Genomic DNA, 22,202 nt, shown 5'->3' with positions numbered 1-22,202 from the left:
AAAAAAAAGCAAAAAAGATTCTTTCTGTAAAAAATGGTCAGGATCCCATTGAATTAGTTCAGGGCTTCTGATGTTGCCTACTACAGGACAGCAAATTAAACTAGGGCACAAAGACCCGTGTTAGATATGGGGATAAAATGGCATTCCCTCTGTGCTTTCCCATCATGCTGCCACTCCCCATAGCAACATCCTTTAGTTTCATCTCGTAGATAATCTCCTCCCCAACTCCTTACAGATACTGATATGTGACTCTGCATTGAAATGACTAAAGGGATGTGGGTAGTCACAAGTTGTGTGAGCAATTTCCAAGAAGAGAAAGTGTTGGAGTGGTGACTGGAGAAGGAACAGGAGGATTTTCAAAGCCCCTTGCTGTTGCCGGGTTCCTTAGAAAAACTCTTTCTTAGATTTTACTCTTGGTGTGCTCTCAGACTTGAGAAAGAAAACAATAAATCCTGTATTGACATAAACTGAAGTATCATATATTGCAGATGTGTCAAAACAAGTGTTTTCAGTGTTATGTAAAAGTCTGTAGGAGGAAAAAATATCTGAAAAGAAGTTAGCTATGTCTAAAGAGTAGCTTCTTAAATTATGTACTCAAAAGTTGATGTGCTTTTTTATTTAGTGTTTTGGCTTGTTCGTGGAGGTAGAGTTGTTTCTTTTTTTGAGGGGGAAGGTTGAAAGGGACTCCTTCCATGCTCTGTATCATGAAGAACTGTATACGAGTTCTGTTAAGAGGAGCATTTTAACTTATTTACTTCCTTTTTTTTTTTTTTTTTTTTTTTTTTTTTTTTTTTTTTTTTTTTTTTTTTTTTTTTTTTTTCCACTCCATACTCTAAAAGTCTCTCTCTCCTTCTATCCCCTCTGATATCCTACTCTGCCTGTTTGTATTTAGTAGTGACACATTAAGTACTACAGCTCTGTGATGGAGCAGGGAGAGTACATGTAGATATTCACTGTAAAGCGATTGGAGGCTGTGTTAGGAGCCAGGAGGCTGGAGAACCATTCTAGGTATGAGAAGCTGGTAGGCACGCTATGGGACGTGTGAAAACAGAAATCTCCTAACTTGGGAAGTGTTCTCCAGCTAGCTCTCTATTTCCCTTTCCTTCTTTCTTTTACACATTCTGTGCCAGTCATTTATTCTTTTTGACTTCTAACAGCTTGTAAATATGGTGTGTGTGTATTTCTAACTGGGCTTTGCCTTTTCTACATGGCTGTGATGTATAATGATCTATGTGCAGAGATCTGCTTTTAATTAGTGTTTCTGTCTGAGTGAAGCCATTTGAAACAGCATTGATCCATGGTTTATTCCTTTCAGGTTCTCAAACTATGACATCTTCTGGTACACACACAACCTTTTCTTTGTCTTCTATATGTTGCTGATGATTCATGTTTCTGGGTAAGTAAATGAAAATCACCAGCCCTTTTCCTCAAGCACAACCAAAAGAACTTTTCAGTTGCTTGTTGCCCTTCTTGAGCTTGCTTGTGCACATAGACCAACCTCCTGACAAGAAATCATCTTTGTTTTTTTTCTGACAGATAGTTCTTTATGTAAAGGTTCAGGTTGTAGCTTGGATAATCATCTATTACAGAGAGCTAACACATTTTCTTCGTTTTCTTGTCTGTTTTGCTAGTTAAGAGAACATTACTGTTTCTTTTCTGCCTTCTCTCACCTTGCTGCTGAAAGGAGGATATGAAAATAAGTTGTTTGGTTCTGCCTTATACCTCCCTACCTTCCCGTTTTGACTCCCAAGGGTAGGAAAGGCTTCTCTAGTTTTCTTTTGATCTGGTACAGAATTTGCTGATTTTTTGTCCAGGTTATATCACATATACATCATTGCTGTGTTCATATACCGTCAGTCTCATTCGTTTTGCTCATGTATCTGGCTCAAACAGGCCCAGCTCTTCTGCGAGAACAAAGCAGCCTCCATGAGTTCTGCCATGTGAAGGTTTAGTTCATTATCAGTGAAGTTTTGTCTGTGTATAAGTGCAGACACTGGTACAAGGAAGGGATGCATTTGAATGAGGCTAATTTCTCCATGTCGTCAAACATCTGAAACATGGAGTGCTGGAATTTCTGTGTGACACTGAGCACTGCTGTTTAAAGTAAACAGTGAAAGGTAATTAGGTCTAGCCAGATCACGGTAGGAATAATGTTGTTGAACAAAATAAACTCAGCTTGAGATCTGGTGAATTAAAATAATGAGTTCAAAACAATTGAAACTCCTGGACAAAATTCTAGTTGTTCTGTGGGCTTTTGCTGTGGCATAGCTGGTTTTCGTAGGGCTGGGGCAGTTGATACTGGTCTATTCTCCTCATCCTAGGAGAGGATGAGTGAGAAACTTCCCAAAATTATTTCTGACAGATGTCTTCTTGAAAACATCTGTTGGCTGAGATCTTCTAACTTCTTTAGATGATCTATTGCATTGATTGCCTTCCTAGTATTTTTAATATTTAAATCCTGTTTAAATCTCTTTCACATATCTTATCCTTTGCCTGTTGTTTTCCTAACCACATTATCATGAAGGGTCTGGTTTGAGAAAATCACAAACTATGGACACAAAGTACTAAGGAGACATCTCCTTGTGCAGGCCTCCTTAAATACTGAAATGGAAAACCTTTCAGTATGAGACTAAGATCTGAATGCCAGATAAAAGTGAGAGAAGAATGAGTCATGGAGTGTAGGAGTCAGTACTGGATTAAGACAACTAAATTTAGATCTCTGCATGTTTTCTAAGTGTCTGTTTCCCATTGTAGTCTAATGAGTTCTAATGAATACAGTCAATGGAGCCTGGAGAATGCTCCAACTGACCTACTACTACAAAGGTCTATATTCAGGTAAGCTAGAGAAAGCATAGACACCTATGTCAGGGTGACTTCTATTGGTAATGCCCTAGAGATTTGCAGGCAAATGGTCATTTATTCTTTAGTGCAAGGCATTTCCTATGACTGGACTGCATAGGCACACTGGGTGCAGATTTGCCTATCTTGGAGTCTCTTGAGTATTTCCATCGTTTCCGTGTTCCTGTTTTGTTTCAAACTGTTATGGATATGTTTTCCTGCTACCCTGATTTTCAGGGTAGCCAAGCACTGCTCAGCTGTGTATTACGTGACATAATTCATCTGTCATATGTAATTGGTTTGTTCTTTCATTCCAACCCTAAGAGAGAGGAGAATCTTTCAGAGCATTATCCTCAAAGACTTTCCTTGCTCTTGTGCTTCTTGCAATATGACTTTCAAATATTATAGTGGTTTAGAGCTTGATGCATATCTACATGAACTTATCTGAGTTTTAAGCCACTAACAGCAACATCAAGAAATAGTTTGTTTAAAATACAGGCTATATGTTTATATTACCAATGTAAAGAGCTTCAGAGCATTTGGAACTGTTTTCTAAGTTGAAGCAAATATGGTATTGCGATGTTTGGAGTTAAATGGGTTATGCTGGTTCACAGCAGTTGAGAATCAGGCTGTTGCTGTAGTTGTCTGAGGATTTATCTTCATAAGTGTAAAAATTCCACTTGCACATTGATTTTTAGCAGAAGGAGGATCCCTCATCAATTTACCTGGAGTTGTGGAGAAGGTGGATGAGAAGATAGGAGTAATGTAATTCCTTTTAAATATATTTAGAACCACTGAGGTCTAGCTTATAAAATCTCAAGAAATAGTAATGTTTTCCAGCTTTTAGCCAGAAGTGAATGTTTTCATCCATTGTCATAGATATGCCAGTATTTTGTGAGGTAGATGCTGTTTTCTCCATTTAGGGAGTGGAAAATTCATCAGATGTTGATGCATGCCCATGTCTATATGCTCTGCTTCTCAAACTCCCAGAGACTTTCACATGACGTCCTTCCTCTCCCTCCCATGTTGTTTTCTGAAGATGCCTGTCTCCTACTCAGTGACATGCACAGTGAGCTTTTAAAAATTCAGCTGTTATACTAAATAAATATGTGAGGATATATGTCAGGCTCCTTGGAGTTGTACAGAGGAGAACTTTTCTGGGAATTGGTCTGGTGCGTGTGAGACAGTTTGCCTTTCTGCAACTACTTTAGAAATGGAAGTCATAGCAGCTGCTGTTACAGGCAGCTTTGTCATCCCAGTTCGCTGCTCAGTTAGCATTTTTGCAATAGCTTAAACAAGCTGCAGATCACTGGAGGAGATGCTTGTGTTTGCAGCTGAAATATTCATGTCACAGGGAAAAATATGAATACTCTTTCAGATGTTATGAGACCAGAGAACCTGGGAGAGCAGCTGGTCAGCATATTTACTGAGCTATTATATGTGTTGTGATTTCCAGCTAAACCCATGGGGCACTGTAATGTTTATGGAGCAAGGAACTAGCATGGTGCTAGAGGTATCTGTCATTTGCAAATATAGGATGACCAACAGTGTTTGCAGATGTGAGCAATAGGGATGAACAGGCAATAAATATAGGCATAAGCATGGGTGTAAGCATACAGACAATTCTCAAGTGATTTGTGCGGAGCCAGACATGGAATTTAGAGTAAGCAGGTTTAAGTTCCAAAGTGCGTTATTCCCTGGACCATGCTGGAAGCCTATTACTGGCTGTCAGGATTGTGTTTCAGTTGGGAAGATTGCCAGGAGCCTGCCGGATCCTGTTTAATTTGGGAATATGGCTTATGTTCTACTTGTCTCTGTTCTTGTGAATTAGACACTGTTGCTGATGCCGTGTGTGTATGGAGCAGTGGACATGTAGCCTTATATTTGGAACGTAGGCTTAAGATGAGCCTACTGCACATGGTCTAGCACTCGGAAAGTCAAATCTCAGCAGTCATTGTACCAATGTGCCTTATTTCCTGGTCAGCACTGTCCTACCCAGCTGTCATTTAGCCCTTTGTTTTCTGAATATTCCTATTTGTGGTTTTACTGTTATCAAATACAGATTCTTTGGAGGCAAGTAGTACTTCTGAGGAGTTTTATTGCTATTATTATCGCTTCCTTCCCTGTTTGAATGGTTCATGCATGCATTGAGATATCCCAGCATGTCTCAGGTTTCCATTCCTTAGTTTCTAGCCACAGCTGTGAAATTCCCACTTCATTTTAGTGTAAATCTAACTCTAACCTAAAAAATAAGCACAGACTCCACAAAATAATTTGCTAGATTGGCTCATTGGCTTTCATGCAGAACCTTCTTCTTCCTTCTTTCCATTTGGCAAGGTGATATTCAAAGGAGCAGTAAGTGCTCACAAACCATTTTGTTGTGTGTGAACCTGATAAACACCAAGTGGTAGGAACATTCCTGCAGTTTATGAGCTGGCAACTTAGGACACTTTTGCTACAGATTGCCTTAAAAACAGGTCTTAGTGACTGTAAGGAAGAGGAGTGAAATAGCCTGAGTGTGATTGAACTGGAAATATGATTATATGGTTTTTCTTCAAGAGCCCCACAATATCTCCCCCTTTCAAGCAATGCTCAGCTTGAGGCTGCTCTGTGGGGTAATGCCARGTGAGCTGCAGAAGTTAAACCTTGCCTCCAGTGGATCTGTGGTTGCAAAGCCTCATTGAAAATTCAGAAAATAAATTAAAAATTCATGTCAACAACAAGCCTTCAGACTACTTCCCAAAATCCTATTCAAATTAAGAGAATCTGCTTGGCTTTGACTGATCCTTCAGTATCTTTATTTTTCTCTTCCTGCAGGGGGGTGCTCAAGTACCAATCTAATTTRGAAGAACACCCTCCTGGTTGCTTTAATCCTAACAAAACAGACTGGGAGAATATGACGGTGCCAAAGGCTTTTGCAGAGACGTTTCCTGACTATGCTTCTGAGCCTTTCCCAGAAGACTTATCAGTACCACAGCYGTTTGTGCAAAATAACTTTGTGAGAATTTGTTCCGAGGAACCCAAGTTCCAGTCGCACTTCCCAGAGGTCTGTATGATCCGACGTTTCAGGTATTACAAGCCATGCCAAGTCTTGCATTCAGCCATAACCGCTAATTTTTGCTTTTCCAGAACAGATGTTTTAATAATGGAAAACATTATTAAAACCTTTCCAGACATTCAAAGATTTAATGAGAAAAAAAAAAAATTTGTATTAAACCTTGATTTGCGTTACTATGTAGTGCATAGAACAGGATGGAAAAATGTCAAGAGATCAGATGTAATAGTCCTTTTTTTTCACTATATGATAGGATTGATGTCACTATAAATGTGATTCTAAATTACAGCATAGCATTTCATACCAAACTTAGTRTTTATATAACATACTCTTACAGTCGTTTTGTAAGCACTGTGAGGCAGTAGCTAATTGAAATAATCAAACACCATTTATTTCTTTTTTTGCCATGCAGACGCAATTCCTGATGCACATTCCTGGAATGAACTTGTTTTTGGTTTGGCTTTGTGACAGGCTAGCTTGTTGTTTGTGGGGAATAATGTTATGTGTAGTATGGGTAAATGAATATTTAGTATGGGTAGTAGTATGGGTAAATGAACAGACAATGGGGATTAAACAGCCTTTTCCTTTTCTGTTTTCCTTTTTGTTTCTGCATGTCTTGTGGTAGCAGCTTTTTCTTCATCCAGATTTTCTCATTTCTGAGGAAAGATGAGTTGGGCTAAATTAACAGGCAGCCTGAGGAACTTTGGGATGCCAGTTTCTCTAATCTGAAGTATTCAGAGTGGTCCCATAACAGACTTTGTAGGTCTTCCTATTTATTATTATCATTGCTTTCTGTAGAACATGAATGTCCCTTAATATCTTCTGTGGGGGCCCATTTTACTGTGGGGCATGTAATAATAAGAACTTGTAGCCAATGCTACACTAATGTCCTGCAACAGAGTCCTTTGGATTTGTATTTTGTTGTGATATTACACTTGAGTTACAAATCTCAATGAGTATCTAGCTCCATATGACCTGTAGACATGAAACTATGCCTTCTTTGGGGGTAAAGATGCATCCTTTAAATCTGTTTATGCAAAAGGAAGTGCCATGAAAAGAAATAGTCACTTGGTGTTTTCCTGACAGCTTGTAACATTGTTTTAGGACTTTTCTGCATGTGGAAATAGAAATTTGTACTTAGAGATACCAAGCCCAAAAGAAAGAGCTTGCATTGCTCTTAGGACCTGTGAGCTACTTGTATTTTTATGGACAGAGATACTTGAGGAAATTAAAAGCTCCAGTAGTTGCAAGAGATGCTGATGTATAACTTTAAAAGTTGGGATGGGAGGATGGATGAACGGATAGGGCACTTCCAGGGTCTTGACTTGAGTGACTTAGCAGATGTAGAGTTAATTGTTAGTTCTGCCATAAGCTTGTGCTAATTGACTTTTAGGATGAGATTCAGCTGAACAGCTGCAAATGTCTCCAGCTAGTCACACTGAGCTCACTTTATAGTCAATGCAGAGAAATGGGCACTTTCAGAGCACAATTTGTCTAGCCACACAGCTTCCATAGGGGAAAACGAGCCCTGTTTCAAAAATGCAAATTTCTCTCTTGCTTATAATGTTCTATTAACTTACTACATATATAAATTCTGTAACACAAGGATTGTTGCTTTGTTTTTAGTTGCTTTTTTTTTCTTTCTCTGTAACTGATTAAATGTAGATAATAGTCAAATAATATTTCAAGTAGGACAGTGCTTGCTCTTAAAGGTTAACCAGTTTTATAGTACTTTGTTCAGTTAGATTTTGAAACAATAAATGTACTGTGTCATTCACTCCTGAAATCAGTTGCAATCTAACTACATAAAAATAGAGTAACATGGTTGCAAATGAGGACATTAGCATTTTGTTCCTGATTAGTTTTATGATTGAAATCATTTGTGCTTGTGGATGTTGTTGCCAGTTAGACTGATTAAGCCCCCATAATGAGCTTGGATTGCATGTAGAGAGATGTGGGGATTACTCATGACCAAAACACAGCCCAAAAAAAGGTGTGAAATGAGGTCCAGCAAGTGCTTTCATTATTCTGAAATCACAAGACTCATAATGAAAAGTCCTTGGTGTAATATACTGTTGTTTTTCCTCAGACGTGGTTTTGGATTTCTGGACCTCTGTGCTTATATTGTGTAGAAAGGCTGTACCGCTACATCCGCAGTAATAAGCCAGTCACAATAACTTCAGTGATAAGCCATCCTTCCAATGTCCTCGAAGTAAGGATGACGAAAATCAACTTTAAAGCAAGGCCTGGGCAGGTGAGTTGATGTGCCCCTAAAAAATCACTGCTGTTCACATAGCATTGTTTATAGGGATGATTTCCACTTTGTATGCACTAACCCACCACAGAACGTTTTCACAATATGTTTTCCATCGTTTATTTTTCTTTGGCTCATTTTATTTCAGTATGTTATTCTACACTGTCCAAGAGTGTCAGCTCTAGAAAGCCATCCATTCACCCTTACCATGGTAAGAAACCCTTTTACTTTGACATAAAGAGTTTTTTTTAGATACTTTCCCATTTATTTGTATTTGGTGARCAAATAATCTCCACTGCCTTCAGGGTGAAAAAAAATCCTTCAGAAGAGCTTATGTTTCATTTATAAGGGTAACAATGAATACGAAATGGCATAATTATATGATAGTACTCAATACATATTTAATTTTTCCACTGTTGAGAAAATTGTAATGAAAACTTTTTTCAAAGTCTTCCATAAGTGGAAAACAATAATAAATTAATAAATAAAATCCATGTGATTTTGATCATTCAGTTTCAAATAAAAGAGGGTTCAGCCATCTGTTTGTAGTCCTTAATGCAGAATGAGCACAAATTCTAATGAATTTGCTGTCATTTTTTGCTATTCAGTGAAGTGAATAGATATTTCCCTCAATTGCTTCTCCAAACAAAGTTGGAGGAACAGGAAGTCTAAAATAAACTTTAGACTTTTAAGACTTTAGAAAATCTTCTGCTTTATTACTATTATTATTATTATTACTATTAAGAGATATATCAGTGACTTAAAGTGATACACCAGTGAAGTCATCCAACCTTAGAATTATCAGTTATTCTGCCCAGTCTAACTAAAATGGTCCAGAAAGGCTGAAATAAAGTGAAATTTTACTTGAATGTACTTGAAGCTGTCCAGATATGAGCACCTGGTAGGTGTTAAAAAAAATGTAAATCCAAATTTTAGCAGAAATTAAGTTTGTGCTGTAAATCTGGCAGTTAACGTTGGTTAAGGAAAACCTCTTTATGGTTTAGTGAAAGAGTATTGATGATAGTAGGGTAGAAAGGTCTTCCTTTTTGACCAAGGCAAATAGTGACTTGCAGCCAAGTGCAACATTTTGCATTTGAAAATGAAGTATGATGAAGTCTGGTATTTCCAAAGCTTTTCTGGCTATTCTGACTGCTGATAAAAAGCAGAGGCRTGTGTTATTTATCTGTTATTACTTCCAGTAGGCAATAATTGAGGCCACTCTCTGTATATGGTGCCTAAAAATAACTAAAAGTGCAGTGCTGAAAAAAGACGTGCAGTATCTATGCAATGGTAGCCGTTTTTTTTTTTTTTTTCCAGTGTAAAGCACTTTAGTCAGTATTTCTACTTTTTGATTAGTTTAGCAATCAGAAGGTAAATCTAAAGCACTCAGCATAAGGCTGAGATTGTTCTAAACAATAGTTTTGTGCTGGCAAAGCTCTATTTAATGGGGTTATTCCTATTCTATAGTGGGTGATACTTCTTATTTGAATGAACATTATGTTCTTGTTTTCTGACTGTCTACTCAGCGGAAATTAAAATAGTAGTAATAATGTGATTTTTATTAGAAATTGAGTATTTTAGAAGATATAGGACATTTATAAAAATTTAATCTTTTTATACTAGRACAGTAGTGAAGTACAGGATTGTATGATAATAATTTCCAGAAATAATGCCATCACAGAATGTAAAGCCTGATTCAGTAGTAATATTCTCTCAAGCAAAAATTGGTCAGAAAAAAGACTGCTGAAATGAACCTACTGAGTTAGATCATAGGATGAAGTTATATAGAATGTTTTTTTCAGATTAGATTCTTTGCACAATTTCAGGATTTCACACACTATTCTGGAGGGTCTATTATAATGGTGACTGTTATTAAAAAAAAAGATTTTTGCAGGAAAACTTCTGGGAAACGTATAGGTTCTAAGCGCTATGTAAAATAGATTTGTTGTTCTGAGTCTGTTTTCTTAGTGAATATAAATCAGTTATATTCAGATATTGTGCAATTTATTTTAGTTAGATATACAAGTCTAGGTGATAAAGTATGTGTATTTTTTACGATTATGTATTAAATATAAAATGCTAAAAAGTGCAGTTTTTACTCATGCACAATGTATTATATTTTAAACATGTAATATAGAACCAGCAATTTCTGTTCATGGTCAATGCATTATTCTTTAAATTACAGTGGTGGTGTTCAACATAATAACATATCCTTCAAGATCACATTTTAACTGTAAGATATGAAGTTCTCTACTGGGTTATTGAGTTTCATTTTTTTGTCACAGACATATTTCAGCATCAGTTATGGTGCAGACAGGATTGTTATTGGGTAAAAAGCAGTTTTATAGCATAATAAGGAGTTGAAATTCTAGGTTTATGACAATCTTCTTGCCCAGTCTAAGCAGGGGGCAGTCATTTCCACATGCCTAAGTCATGCCCTATGTCTTGGGTTACTGTCCTACTGGAAAGCGTGCTTTGCTAGTACATAGATAATAAGTGCAAAATGTACATGTGAATTTGGAGAAGCACAAGTCATGCTCCTGCTGAACTCAGAGTTGCCAGTCTGGCTTTTTGCTAACCTATGGCTGGAAGCTGCAGTCAGAAATTTCTGAGCCATGCCCATGCTCTCAGAGATCCTATTTTTCTCTCTTGATGGACATATTGACATGGAAGRTGGTATTTTAGAAGTCYATTTTTAAAGTATTTTTTACTTWTTTTTTTTTTTYTCMATATTTCTTCTGTGCCTCTGTTATTCATTTAAAATGCTTGGAATGGGAAAAAGCAGATGACCCAGCATCTGGAATTTCTGCTGGTGACTTTTATGGGTCTGTTCTTGGTAGTTTATGGTGAGCCATTAGTCTTCACTGCTCCATTGCCCTTGACTTTCCTTTAGCAAAATGATTTCTATCRAACATCTTTTGCTATGCTTCTTTCCCCAGTTTCTGTTCAAAATCATCATAAAGAGTGGCCACTGTTTTGTACTATGTGTGTGTGGAATTTTTTCAATCTGGTGCCCCGTTATGTCCAATTTAGTTATTTTACATAGGCGTTATTTTATCCCATGATAGAATCTGAGCAGAATGCAAGTCTGTAATGGAAATAAATGTTTTTTGTAAATGAATATTGCAGCTGAAGTTTATTAAAGRGACATGATTTTTGGTTACTTCCACTTGAACTATTTTATGGAAAGTTGCCTTCAGACATCAAGTGCACAATGTAGTTTGGAGATCACACCATGTGAGAATCTGGGAACCTCTCCATCCTCCAGGTATAGAGAATCCAAAAAGCAGTGGAAATTTTCTTTTTAGTGTTCTTCTTCCAGAATATGCAATTTCTTTWCCTCATTTCTGTGGAAGAAAGTGTTCAGAACTCATTCCAGAACTCATCTGTTCTTTAATTTTATTATTTATAATAATCAGAGGAGAAAGAGAAAGCAAACATCAGACATGGTACATCAGACATTTCAAGTGATCAGGATTTTCCTTCATTACAGTTCAGATATTAAAAACATTGCTTCAACTTTCTAAGCTCTCACAGGGTCAAAAGAGTCTCCCACCTCTTTCCAAAACAAACAAAACAAGTTTATGTGCATTCCTCCTATCTTTTTTATTAAAAAAAAAAAATCTCAGAAATTTCATTACAGTTTCTCTTTGCTTTAGAAGAAGACAGTAAGACTTGCAGTTTACGGTAGCATTGTTTTTCTTTCCACCCCCATCTTAYATTTTCCACTTAGTATTGAATTCCCTCTCTTTCCAGACACTTAACCACATTATTGGGTTTTTGCAGCAGCATGAAACCATTGTACCGACCACTTATGGCTGCACACTTCCTTTTTGCTAATGAATGACTTCAGAAGTGGATTCCCATTTAGAGGATAATACTGATGTCTTACAAGAGAAGCCACATTCTCTGCTATGATTTTGGAATTGTTTCTCACATTGGCATGCCGTGATCGGCAGTAAGCCTCATGGAAATAGTTTTGTGATTTGCAGATGTTAAGTGCTTCAGAAGATGTGCCGCGTCTTTTCCTGTGGTCTTTGCTGAACCTACTGCAGTGTCAGTTCAAGCCGCGAGCTCTTACATGCTGCAATTTAAACAGCTTGGCTACTAAAGTATTGGTATCTACTCCTAGCACCTCATAAAGCTTGAATAACCTTCTTGCTTTAGTAATGTTGATTTGCTTGATTTAGTAATGTTAATGTGCTTGTCAGGAGGTAGGAAAAAATTACTTCACTTTATGTAGAGCTTATGTTTTGACAGGCCTTGAAATAAGGACAAGATTGAGAAATGAATTCTTTTTGGAGGTGTCTCACATCTGAGGTTTGTGGAAAACTTCTGTTGTAAAATAAGCATCCTCAGATGCAGGATCCAAAATTTGTGACAGTTTTGATTGTCACTAACTTTTGTCATGRCTGTTTCCCATTGGTCTTGAACTAATGAACTAATAAACTTGAACTTTGAATGAATTGCACAAAGCTGGAAGTTTCTGCTATTGTGTTACAAATTCAGAGCTCACTTAAAACTGCTGTCTGAATTTATAGAGTAAAAACCTGGGTGGTTCCAGTGCTTGAATTTTACAAAAGGGAACCCACGGCACAAAGCAATGGAGCAAACGCTACTCCAAGTCTCCTATTGTACAAATGTCCTAYGGGAGACATTTGGAAAAGGAGCCAAACTTAAGTCCTCTGAATTACCTCACTGCATTGAGTTGATACTGAGGACTGCAGGTGCTAACCTTACTAGCTAGAATTAGTCTTGAGAATAGTCCCCAAGATGCTGTATGCCAGAGAAAGAGTAGTTTCTGGGTACTGAATTCTACATCCTAGAGTTGCAGTCCAGTGATAACAGTGACTAGACCACAATTTCTTCCTTCACTAAGGTTACTCATATGACTGATCCATAYTGAATTTATCTGAAATGTAGACTATCATTTTGTTAGAAGAGACAGAACACCAGGTGGGATGCATTCCACAAGCTCTTCTCTTTTTTCCTTACTTTGTCCTGTTCTCCACTGACATCTGCAGCAGCTGGTAGTGGTCCATGGGAAATCTTACCCTGCTAAATTCACATTCCTCCAGCAGAGAAAAAACTTTGGCTGGTCTGTGCATCATCAGCCTTCACTGGTGTCTGACTGCACTCAGAGATTTCATTCCTTTCTCCTTCATTTTTTCTGACTCAGAACTATTATTGGGATGCTTCCACGCCTCTGGCCATTCTTTAAGCATCCAGTATCTCTACTGGAAACAATGAAAAGCCCCCTTATCCTTTAGATAAATGGCATCCTGTGCAGATGTTAATCTATACTGTGATTAATTAACCTAGAAGTTACCTCTTTCTATGTAGGCAGAGTAACCCCCTCTTCTGCTCTTGTCAGTAGTGCAGCATGAAATATTCTTTGTACTTTACCTGCCTCTAGAAAGCTGAAGATCCTTCATCATTTTAAGAAATATATATCCCGAGCTTGATGTTGGCTTTTCAGATTAATACTGTCTTAACTTTGGAATTGTCCTTCAGTGGCTTTTTTTCCATAACAACATATATATGTCCCAAGATACTCTTGCTAATATGGTACAAATAAATTATATAAACTCTTCTTGAACTTCCTCTGCTTATCTGTTCAAAGCCAACTCTGCATTAGGAGTTTTGTGAGACAAGAATTAATAAAGGCAGGTAGCACAAACATGACACTGACTGAAAGAAAGATTTCATCACCCCGACTCTTGACTTCTGTGAGATACCTGCTTTACATTAACATGAGAAGCTGCTTCTTCAGATCTGCAGAGTTTTAGCTCTTCCCTTAATGCTCATATTCTAATTCTTTTAGCAGCTAAGTAGAGACCAGTTACCAGCACAAGAGACAGATCTTTCTCTGCAAATATAGAAATTTTCTCCTGTATTGCAGTTTGGTTATTTCTGTGCAGCATAACAAATCTGCTTTTAAATTCTGTGGAGGGAGATACTGGAAGAATCTGGCAGTAACAAACTCCAAGAAGTTCTGCCCATTCACTCGTGCTCTGTCTCTTGAAGCAGATGGTTTAATTTGAAACAGATCAAACCAGTAAAGCAATGTCTTTCTTCCTTCCCTCCACAATACAGTTCTGTATGAATAAGAAAAGAAAGAATTCTGAGGGGCCCAAATTTGGATTCTTTGCTTATGTGYATGGATGGACAAACCCTTGCCATGTAGTTCGCTATATGTACTAAGTTTGGGAGGAAAGTTTGTGTATGTTTAATATCTGAAGCTGAGTTGTGAGGAAGAGAGAAAGCATGTTTGCTTGTACAGATACTCAGATTTACAGATAAAATCCAAATATGTGTTATGGAGGAAGAAAACTTGTTTGATTAGTCGTATCCAACTATAAGGATCTGCAAAGCAGTAAGTACTGAACATCAAGCACAAAAATACTAGGTTAATAGTCCCAGAGTAAGAAATTAACTGAAAAAGCTTTCAGAATGCAGAGGACAAAATACTGTTCTGTACCTTAATCTCTCTGAGCTATTATTTATTTATCTATTTTCTGCCTTTGAGGATTTTTTWAAWTTTTTTCCTAGAGAGTGAGTTCTTYTTATCCGTTCTCCACCTCCATGTAGGTTCAGTTGCCATATGGATCTAGGCATGCTGTGATGACAGGCTAATGGCCCCAGGCTGGACGTTTACAATTTGAATCTTGATGTCTTGTTAGAAAGGGCTCAGCAAATAATACATGTTATGAGCAATAATGGCACAGCATGAGATACACTTGATTTTGTAAGATAAAACCTTGTTTGTTTGTTTTTTTCTTCTTAATAACCAAACCAAAGCTTTCTTTATGTTTTAAAGTCACCGGAAAGTCCTCCACCGACTTCAGTGGAATTTTAATAGTCCAGGTTTTAAATCTGAGCTCCTTTGGAGCCAGGCACACTCAAAAGCGAAACTAGAGATGCTGAAGAAGCTAGAGGCTCATACGATAACCTCAAGAAATATACTCTGCAAAGCAGAAAAAGCTAAGGGGCCAGATCCTGAGCTACTTCATCAGAAAAAAAGAAGTTGTTGGAAGTTTGTCAGAGCAAAAACTATGTGAGCATATTAAAAGTTCATATTGACAGATAAATGCAATAAAAAAAAGCCTAACATGATCACATTCTAATAAGATTTGTTAAATATCTTATGCAAATAGTTGTGGAACTTGGCTTTTTGTGGTGATTTATCGAGCTTCTAGGGAAATGCAGATATGGAGAAGTATCTTGCTGACAAATTAAAGAAATCCCTAGAGCATGACTGCTTTTCATGCATAGAAAATATAGCAGCTGTTTGACAAAGTAAAACAAAAGTAAAACAAAAATAGAGTAGACTTATCTTTCAGATTTCTTTAAGTGCTTCCTTGAACTTATTTATTTGKTTTTTAGTTTAATAATTTTGAAGCCTGCAAAAAAATCCTAAGTAAAGCTCCACTTTCATTTAAACTCATTCACTCGTTTTGATCMAGGAAACACAGAAACAGACAATTTCACTAAATTCTGTATTATCCTTCAGCATGTACTTTAAATGGAGGTATCAAATCTCMCTGGTGAGCATTTTGTTGTAAAGTTTATTTTGTCATTAATCAGGACATTCAGATAAACTTTATGTGATTTAAAAATAAATGAAAAAMAAACAATGCTTTCCAAAACTTCTTAAGGTTTCCTGATTCAAAAAATAAAACTTGATGAATCCTTGCTTCAATTTTTTTAATCAGAGATGCCACAGATTAATCCCACAGTGCTTGGAAAAAAAATATTTCTTTTAAAAAGATTTTGCATCTGCTAGCTTTTAATTACTTTAGAGACCCTTTTGAAGCTTCCACGTAACTAGTGTGTCACCCCAACTTATTTTACTGACCTGATTGATTTTTTTTTTGCTGTAACCAATAGTTCCTGCTCCCAGCTAGATCCATAGATCTCCTATGAATGATAAAAATACACATCAATTTTATTTTCCTGAAGACTTCTAATATGGAATAGGAACTTATGCATAAAATACATAAGAGATTGGGTGAATCCAGAAAGCTAGAAAGACAATTATTAAAAGGTGAATATAAATTAAAGGAAAAAGTCTTAAAATTTAGAGCTGGACAAAATGGAGAGTAAAAATAAACAAAAACTGTTCAGTATTCAAGTGCTGTGCTATTATTATTTCCACTGATACCTGGTAACCTTGTTACCTAAATTTCACCCAAATTTTGATTTGTATGGAGAATATTCCAGCAGTATAAAAGCATAAAGGCAGAGTATAGCAAACATCCACTTAGTTTAGTGGAGAAGTGTATTTTTTTCCCAACAGAGGTAGAGCTTCTAGGTTAGTTTCTCAGTCAGGTTAGAGAGAGGTCTGGGTAGTGAACTAGAAACTCCAACGTGAAAAAAATTAGGCAGAAATTTTAAGCATGAGTACAGTTAATACAAGGACAAAGTACTAAAGGAAATGAAGCGCTTTGTCTCCTACGGTCTTAAAATTAAGACCAGCTGTCGAGCTTGGATCTGCACTTTAGCCTGGTAAAAATACTGTGTATCCTGGTAGAGTGGTTCAGAGAGATGCTGCCTTTCTTGAGCTGGTGGTAAACTGACTAGAAAATGTGTTGATCCTTTAGGAGCACATCTTCTTTTCACGAGCACATCACACCACTGACAGTAATTTAGCTTTAGCTTGGGGATAGCCCACAGCTTCTTCTCAGGGATGGTGGAGAAGGAGCCTTCTGTGCCATTATCCAGCGTTCTTGTTCAGCGATCAGCTCTGCTAGGACAACATTGTTCCATGTTGTGCTGGGATACCCCCGCTGAGGATGAGGAGAGGCAGCCTTTGGGTGGAAATATTTACCTGCTGCTGTTCTCCTTCAGGTACAAATACTCATGTCCTTAATTGTAGTGTGTTTTTCCCAGTAGCTAGCTTGCAATTTGTAAATTATATGAATAGAATATTACTAAGATTAGTACTGATACATTTTTTAATATTTTATCGGAAATGTAATGTGTCTTTTGGAGGGAAAGGGGAATCAACAAGAGTATTTTACATTGAGCTCTAAAGGTGAAGATGTACTTAATAGACAGTAAAATTTTGTCTTAGAACATCTCAGCAACAAAACTTTATGGAGTCAGGCTATTACAGATATTAGCAAAGAAATAATGTTCTTTCCTATTATGTATTCAATATATTATTTACTTAATATGATCAATATATTCAGAAATGTATTATGAAAAGTCTGTGTCAAGTATCCCCACAAAAATCTTCCCACAAATTTGTTCACTTGACTCTCCACTAGGTCTTTTGACCTTTCACAGATGCTGGACTCCTATGGAAATTAGATTTCAAAAATATGTAATTGCCTATAAGACATTCAAAATTAAAATATTTTTCACGTTTAAAACTATTAGTATATTTACAGTCCTGAGATATCTATTGCTTTAAAAGTTTTTTGTTTTCTCTGGCCCAAGAGTGAATGGTCACAGATTCAAATTTTAAAATAGGGTTGTTTTGGACCCTGATTGCCAACTGAAGACTGCAGGGAGTGAGATTGCAAATGCTGAATTCTGTAATACAGACTCACAGGAACTAGTGAGTGTTGTTTTGTGGTTTATATTACAGAAGAAGTTAGACCCCAGATAACGAAAAAGAATTTAGCATCCCATAGTATTATGGCATGGTTTTTCTCACTTGCTACACCTCAGGTGTTTGAAGTTGGTCAAGGAGGGAATTGAAAGTGGAAGAAAAAAGGGAGAAGTGCTTAGGATATGTTACTGCAGCTGGATGGCTGCTTCATGAGGAATCTGACTGAAACAAAGGGTGTTTGAGACACAGTGGTCTCACCTCGGCCATGCAAACACCCTTGATACCTAAATCATGTTCTGTGGTTAGAACTACCCCAGCGTCATATGTTATCATGTCTGCTGATGTGTGCCAGTTAAATTAGGGTAGCTGTAGGGCCAAATCTCCAACAGGAAATGCCTCCAGACAAATTCTTGTCTGTAAAATAACTGAAATTGGAGGAAAAAAATGCACACAAAAAAGAAGAGAGACAATTTTGAGAATCTCAACCTCTCAGGCAAAGATCTGTTTAATAACCCCTCAGATTTTTTTTTTTTTAACGCCTGAAATGTGCTGCTTAAGCTGTGTAAATCACTAGTTAAAACAAGGGCAGCTCGATGTAACGCAGTTCACCTCCTCTGACTCAGACTGAAGTCTAGCTACTATTTTTTGGCTGCCTTTATAYAGGGTGCCTGTGTTTGTCATCACTCCTCTTCCTTTTTTAATGTCAAGATGAATCATTTTAGGAATGTTTATAGCAGTTTTGCATGAAACCAGATGAGCTACATCTTACTGAGCTTTTGCAGGTTGTATTTTTTTAAGTTAATTGACAAAATTGAAGATATTATTTATTTATTTTATTTTATTTATTTATTTATTCTCTGAGGAGGAAAAGTCTGGCTGTGTTTAGCTCACTTTTCTAGAAATGAACTTCATATTTTCTTACTAGTTTGCTGTCAGCTTCCTCTCTCCTTGCACACTGAGGTCTGAAAATAGTATGTAGTAAATATATTTTAATAGTGGTATTCTTGCCATTTTTTAGTATTTTTATTTTTTTTAAGGCAAAAAAAGGCAATAACCAGCAGATTGAAACAGAGCATTGTTTCCTTCGAGACTTCCAAATTTCAAGTGTTATACCTCCCTTGGCGATATCCAACTACAAAGCGTCTTATTTTTTGTTCTAACAAAGATTCTTATTCGGGAATACATAACAGTGATGTTCCTGCATGAGATTAAATGTCTTGGGAAAACTAAACATAGGAATTGACAATATATTTTCATTTGCTGTATGTTGTGCTCTTTTATGCATATATTTCTCTATTAATTTCAGGAGTTTTTATTGCTGTTTAAAGTAGGTGTAAAAGTGTTACCTCTATGATATAATAGCAATTAGTTTGTTCACTTTGTATGCATCTAAGGGCAAGACCTGYGAGAGAATCTTGTCTACAGTCCTAAAATTGATAAAAATATGTTTCAAATATGCATTCGTCTAGATTTGAACTGCATTAATAACTAGATAACTAATCCTTTCAATTAAATTTGGATTAGTCAAATCTAAGATTATTATCCTTTTTTCCCTTAATCATTTTTTCTTCTTTTTTTTTAATCAATCTTAATTTTTTTTCTTAATCTACAATCACCTAAGCAACACAAGAATAGCATTATAAATGCTGGTGTCTCTACTTCATTTGTTGGTTTATAAGCATATCCCTGAGTGAGATTTTGTACTTCTGTTCTAGTTTCCTTGGAAATAAAAGTGACAAAAAAAGCAAGTGTAGGGATTTTTTCCCATCTAAAAATACAGAATAATCAGCATTCAGTAAATTTTGAATGTGAAATGATATAGAAAAAAATAATTGTTCTAAACATCTTTTTTTTTTTTTCATTAATAGCTCTTGGGAAAGTCTACCAACATTCAAATGATAAAAACATAGCTGCGTTTCTTCAGGGGCTTCTGCAAAGCACTATTAAATTTGACAGAATTCCTTTGCTCTTGTTTTTTTGGGTGGATTTTTTTGGAAGGTGGCCAAATGCCAGCAGATAACAATTTAACATATAGTTACTACCTCTAATATCTTTTTCATTTTTAAAGGTATAGATAGATTGAGGTTAGAAAAAGATTAACATAGCTTCACATGATTGTATCTATCTGCCACAGTTAATTTGTGCACTATTGCATTTTACTCAAAAATTATGTCAAATGAAGTTAATTTGCAGCTTATCGGGTATAGCAAGAGCTACAGAATTTCACTCAATAATGTCCATTGCACTTTCTTATTACAGACTTTTCAAGTTAATGTTTTGCCTCTTTGAAAACCATTGTTTATTCAAGAAAAAAAAAGTTAAAAAATAATTTTTTTTAAATATTAGCAAATCTTAGCAATTTCTTTTGGGGCAGTTTACTATGAACTAATAATAAAAAAAAAAAAAAAGATGGGCAGCATGCAACTCTTGCCTCAGTACAGTTGGTAGACTGGTCTCTTGACCTTGTTTCTTAGGGTTCCCACAATAAAAGCATCAGGGGGACATCTGAGGATCACTTGCCAAAGCACATCTTAAAAATATTGTTTTTGTTCACAGCTGCAGAGAGTACATCATGCATTGCTGAGGCCACTTTGACTTTATTTGGCTATAACTTATGCGCTTACTCTCTTGATTTCCAATTCAAGAAGGTATTTCACTTTGTGCTTTACTTAAACTTTATGGTACAGAAACTTCTGTCAGCTTAAACATGTATGAGCTGACCAGAATAAATATCTTGAGTCAGTGCTTAGCTCTGCAGTGTTTTAAAGATGAGTTATGGCAAATTATGATTAACTGGTGCTCAGAGACTTAGATATGTAAAATGGAGTTGAGCATAGCAATTCACAAGGCTTTTGATGCTGTTTGTTGTAGTATCTCATAAAAGAAACTGGTGAAGTATGGGTGTGATAAGTGAACAAAGTTATCCAGGGACAATGTTATCCAGGGGCCTGTCAAGATGAGTTTTCGATATTCCCAGCAAGGGAAATGCCAACACTTCTCTGAGCAAACTATTCCAATGTTTAAATAATCTTATGTTGAAAAATATTATTATTTTATGCATTCACATGCACACACACTATAATAGATATATATATTATATACATATTAAATATATATATGTGTGTGTGTACATATATGTATAAAATATGATATATATGTATATATAGTATGTGTGTGTGTATTTTATTATACTAATGTGCAACTTGTGCTCCTTGCTTCTTTTCCTGTAATCATGTCTTCACAGAGGTGAAGACGGTACCTCCCTGCTCTCTATAGCTACTTTTTAGGTTTTTCAAGACAATGGTTAGATCCTTCCTCTTCTTTAACCTAGACAAATGCATTCCCTGTCTTTTTATGTGAGGTTCATACTCTCTAATCATTTCAGTGGCTSTTTGGTGGAGCCACTCCAATTTTTCTATGTCTGCCTTGAACTGGAGAGATTTCACTCCATACGGCCTAGACAATTGGTTCTTTGCTTCTGATAAGATTTAGTAGCACAATAAGATTTTTTTTTCCAGAGCTCTCTGAGGAACTCTCATATACTGTTAGGGATATCAGAGTAGGCCTTCTAAAGTCTAAAGAGAAATACATCATTTTTATTATTGAATAATTTTTCAAAGTTGTGTAAAATGGAGTTGGTCACAAGAGTAATATAAAAGATAACAGGACTTAACCTCTTCTAGCTAGAATCAAGAGGTATTTTGCCATTAACTTTAAAGGAAGCAGGGAATGGCAGAAGACAGTTTTCTGGATGTGCTGAAATCGGACTTGGCATAGTGGGCCTGTGAAAATCACTCAATCTGCTATGAAGCACAGAAAACGCTAGTACAGACCAGAGTGAAGATTAAACTCTGCTAAAGGCTACTTAGAGTTACAGTCTTGCTGGAATAGCAGATATTTGTGTGTCTAGTGTGCTGCTTTCTAATTGAGAGACTGCATGTTTAGTTTTGTATGGAGAATCAGTCTTGATATTTTGGGTAGATGTGATAGTGCAAACACAAATCTGTGTATTTACTTTTTTTTTTTTTTTAAGGCTAAAGCTTGGTAAAATGATTCCATCTCTATAGTTCTGTACCAGATATTTTTAATAAGAAAACTTGAAAAAAAAAATACCCACACCTCTTCATAATTAATTGTCAGTACTCTTTGCAAAGCAAGAACCCTCCTTACCCTTCAGGAAAATGGAGCAACTAGCAATTGCACTCCTTGTTCTAGATTTGACAAGATGTACAGAATGTAAGCGTTTTACTTGTGTCTTTGCTGCTAAATAAGGAGGTATAGGAGCTGAACTTCAGCCTTGAGACCTTTGGTATCCCTGKGTGGGACAGATTGCTCTTGAGAGTACTGGTGAGCATGGTCCAAAATAGAGCCAAGCAGCAGTCTCACAAACAGCGTGGACATTCCAGGGTTCACTGTCTGGGTCCCTTTTATTTTCAAAATAGATGTGTTTCTGAATTTACACTCTCTGCTCAAGATCATTATCTGTCTGTAGCAGT

General features: G+C 36.5%; 1 protein-coding gene across 2 annotated transcripts in view; it reads left to right on the top strand.

Moving 5' to 3' along the window:
- Positions 1-22,202, top strand: part of NOX4 (NADPH oxidase 4) — a 95,252-nt gene that overhangs the window by 22,372 nt on the left and 50,678 nt on the right. For both annotated transcript variants that reach the window (XM_026044178.1, XM_026044177.1), the window contains exons 8-11: positions 1,316-1,396; positions 5,656-5,884; positions 7,983-8,147; positions 8,296-8,358. In XM_026044178.1, the coding sequence (XP_025899963.1) occupies positions 1,316-1,396; positions 5,656-5,884; positions 7,983-8,147; positions 8,296-8,358 (538 nt within the window). The remainder of the gene's footprint in view (positions 1-1,315; positions 1,397-5,655; positions 5,885-7,982; positions 8,148-8,295; positions 8,359-22,202) is intronic.

This window comes from Nothoprocta perdicaria, unplaced genomic scaffold, assembly GCF_003342845.1.
Source record: "Nothoprocta perdicaria isolate Ctin4 unplaced genomic scaffold, notPer1 scaffold_352, whole genome shotgun sequence".
Classification (NCBI taxonomy): domain Eukaryota; kingdom Metazoa; phylum Chordata; class Aves; order Tinamiformes; family Tinamidae; genus Nothoprocta; species Nothoprocta perdicaria.
The sequence above is the reverse complement of the archived record's forward strand: the minus strand, read 5'-3'. Positions and strand labels throughout refer to the sequence as shown.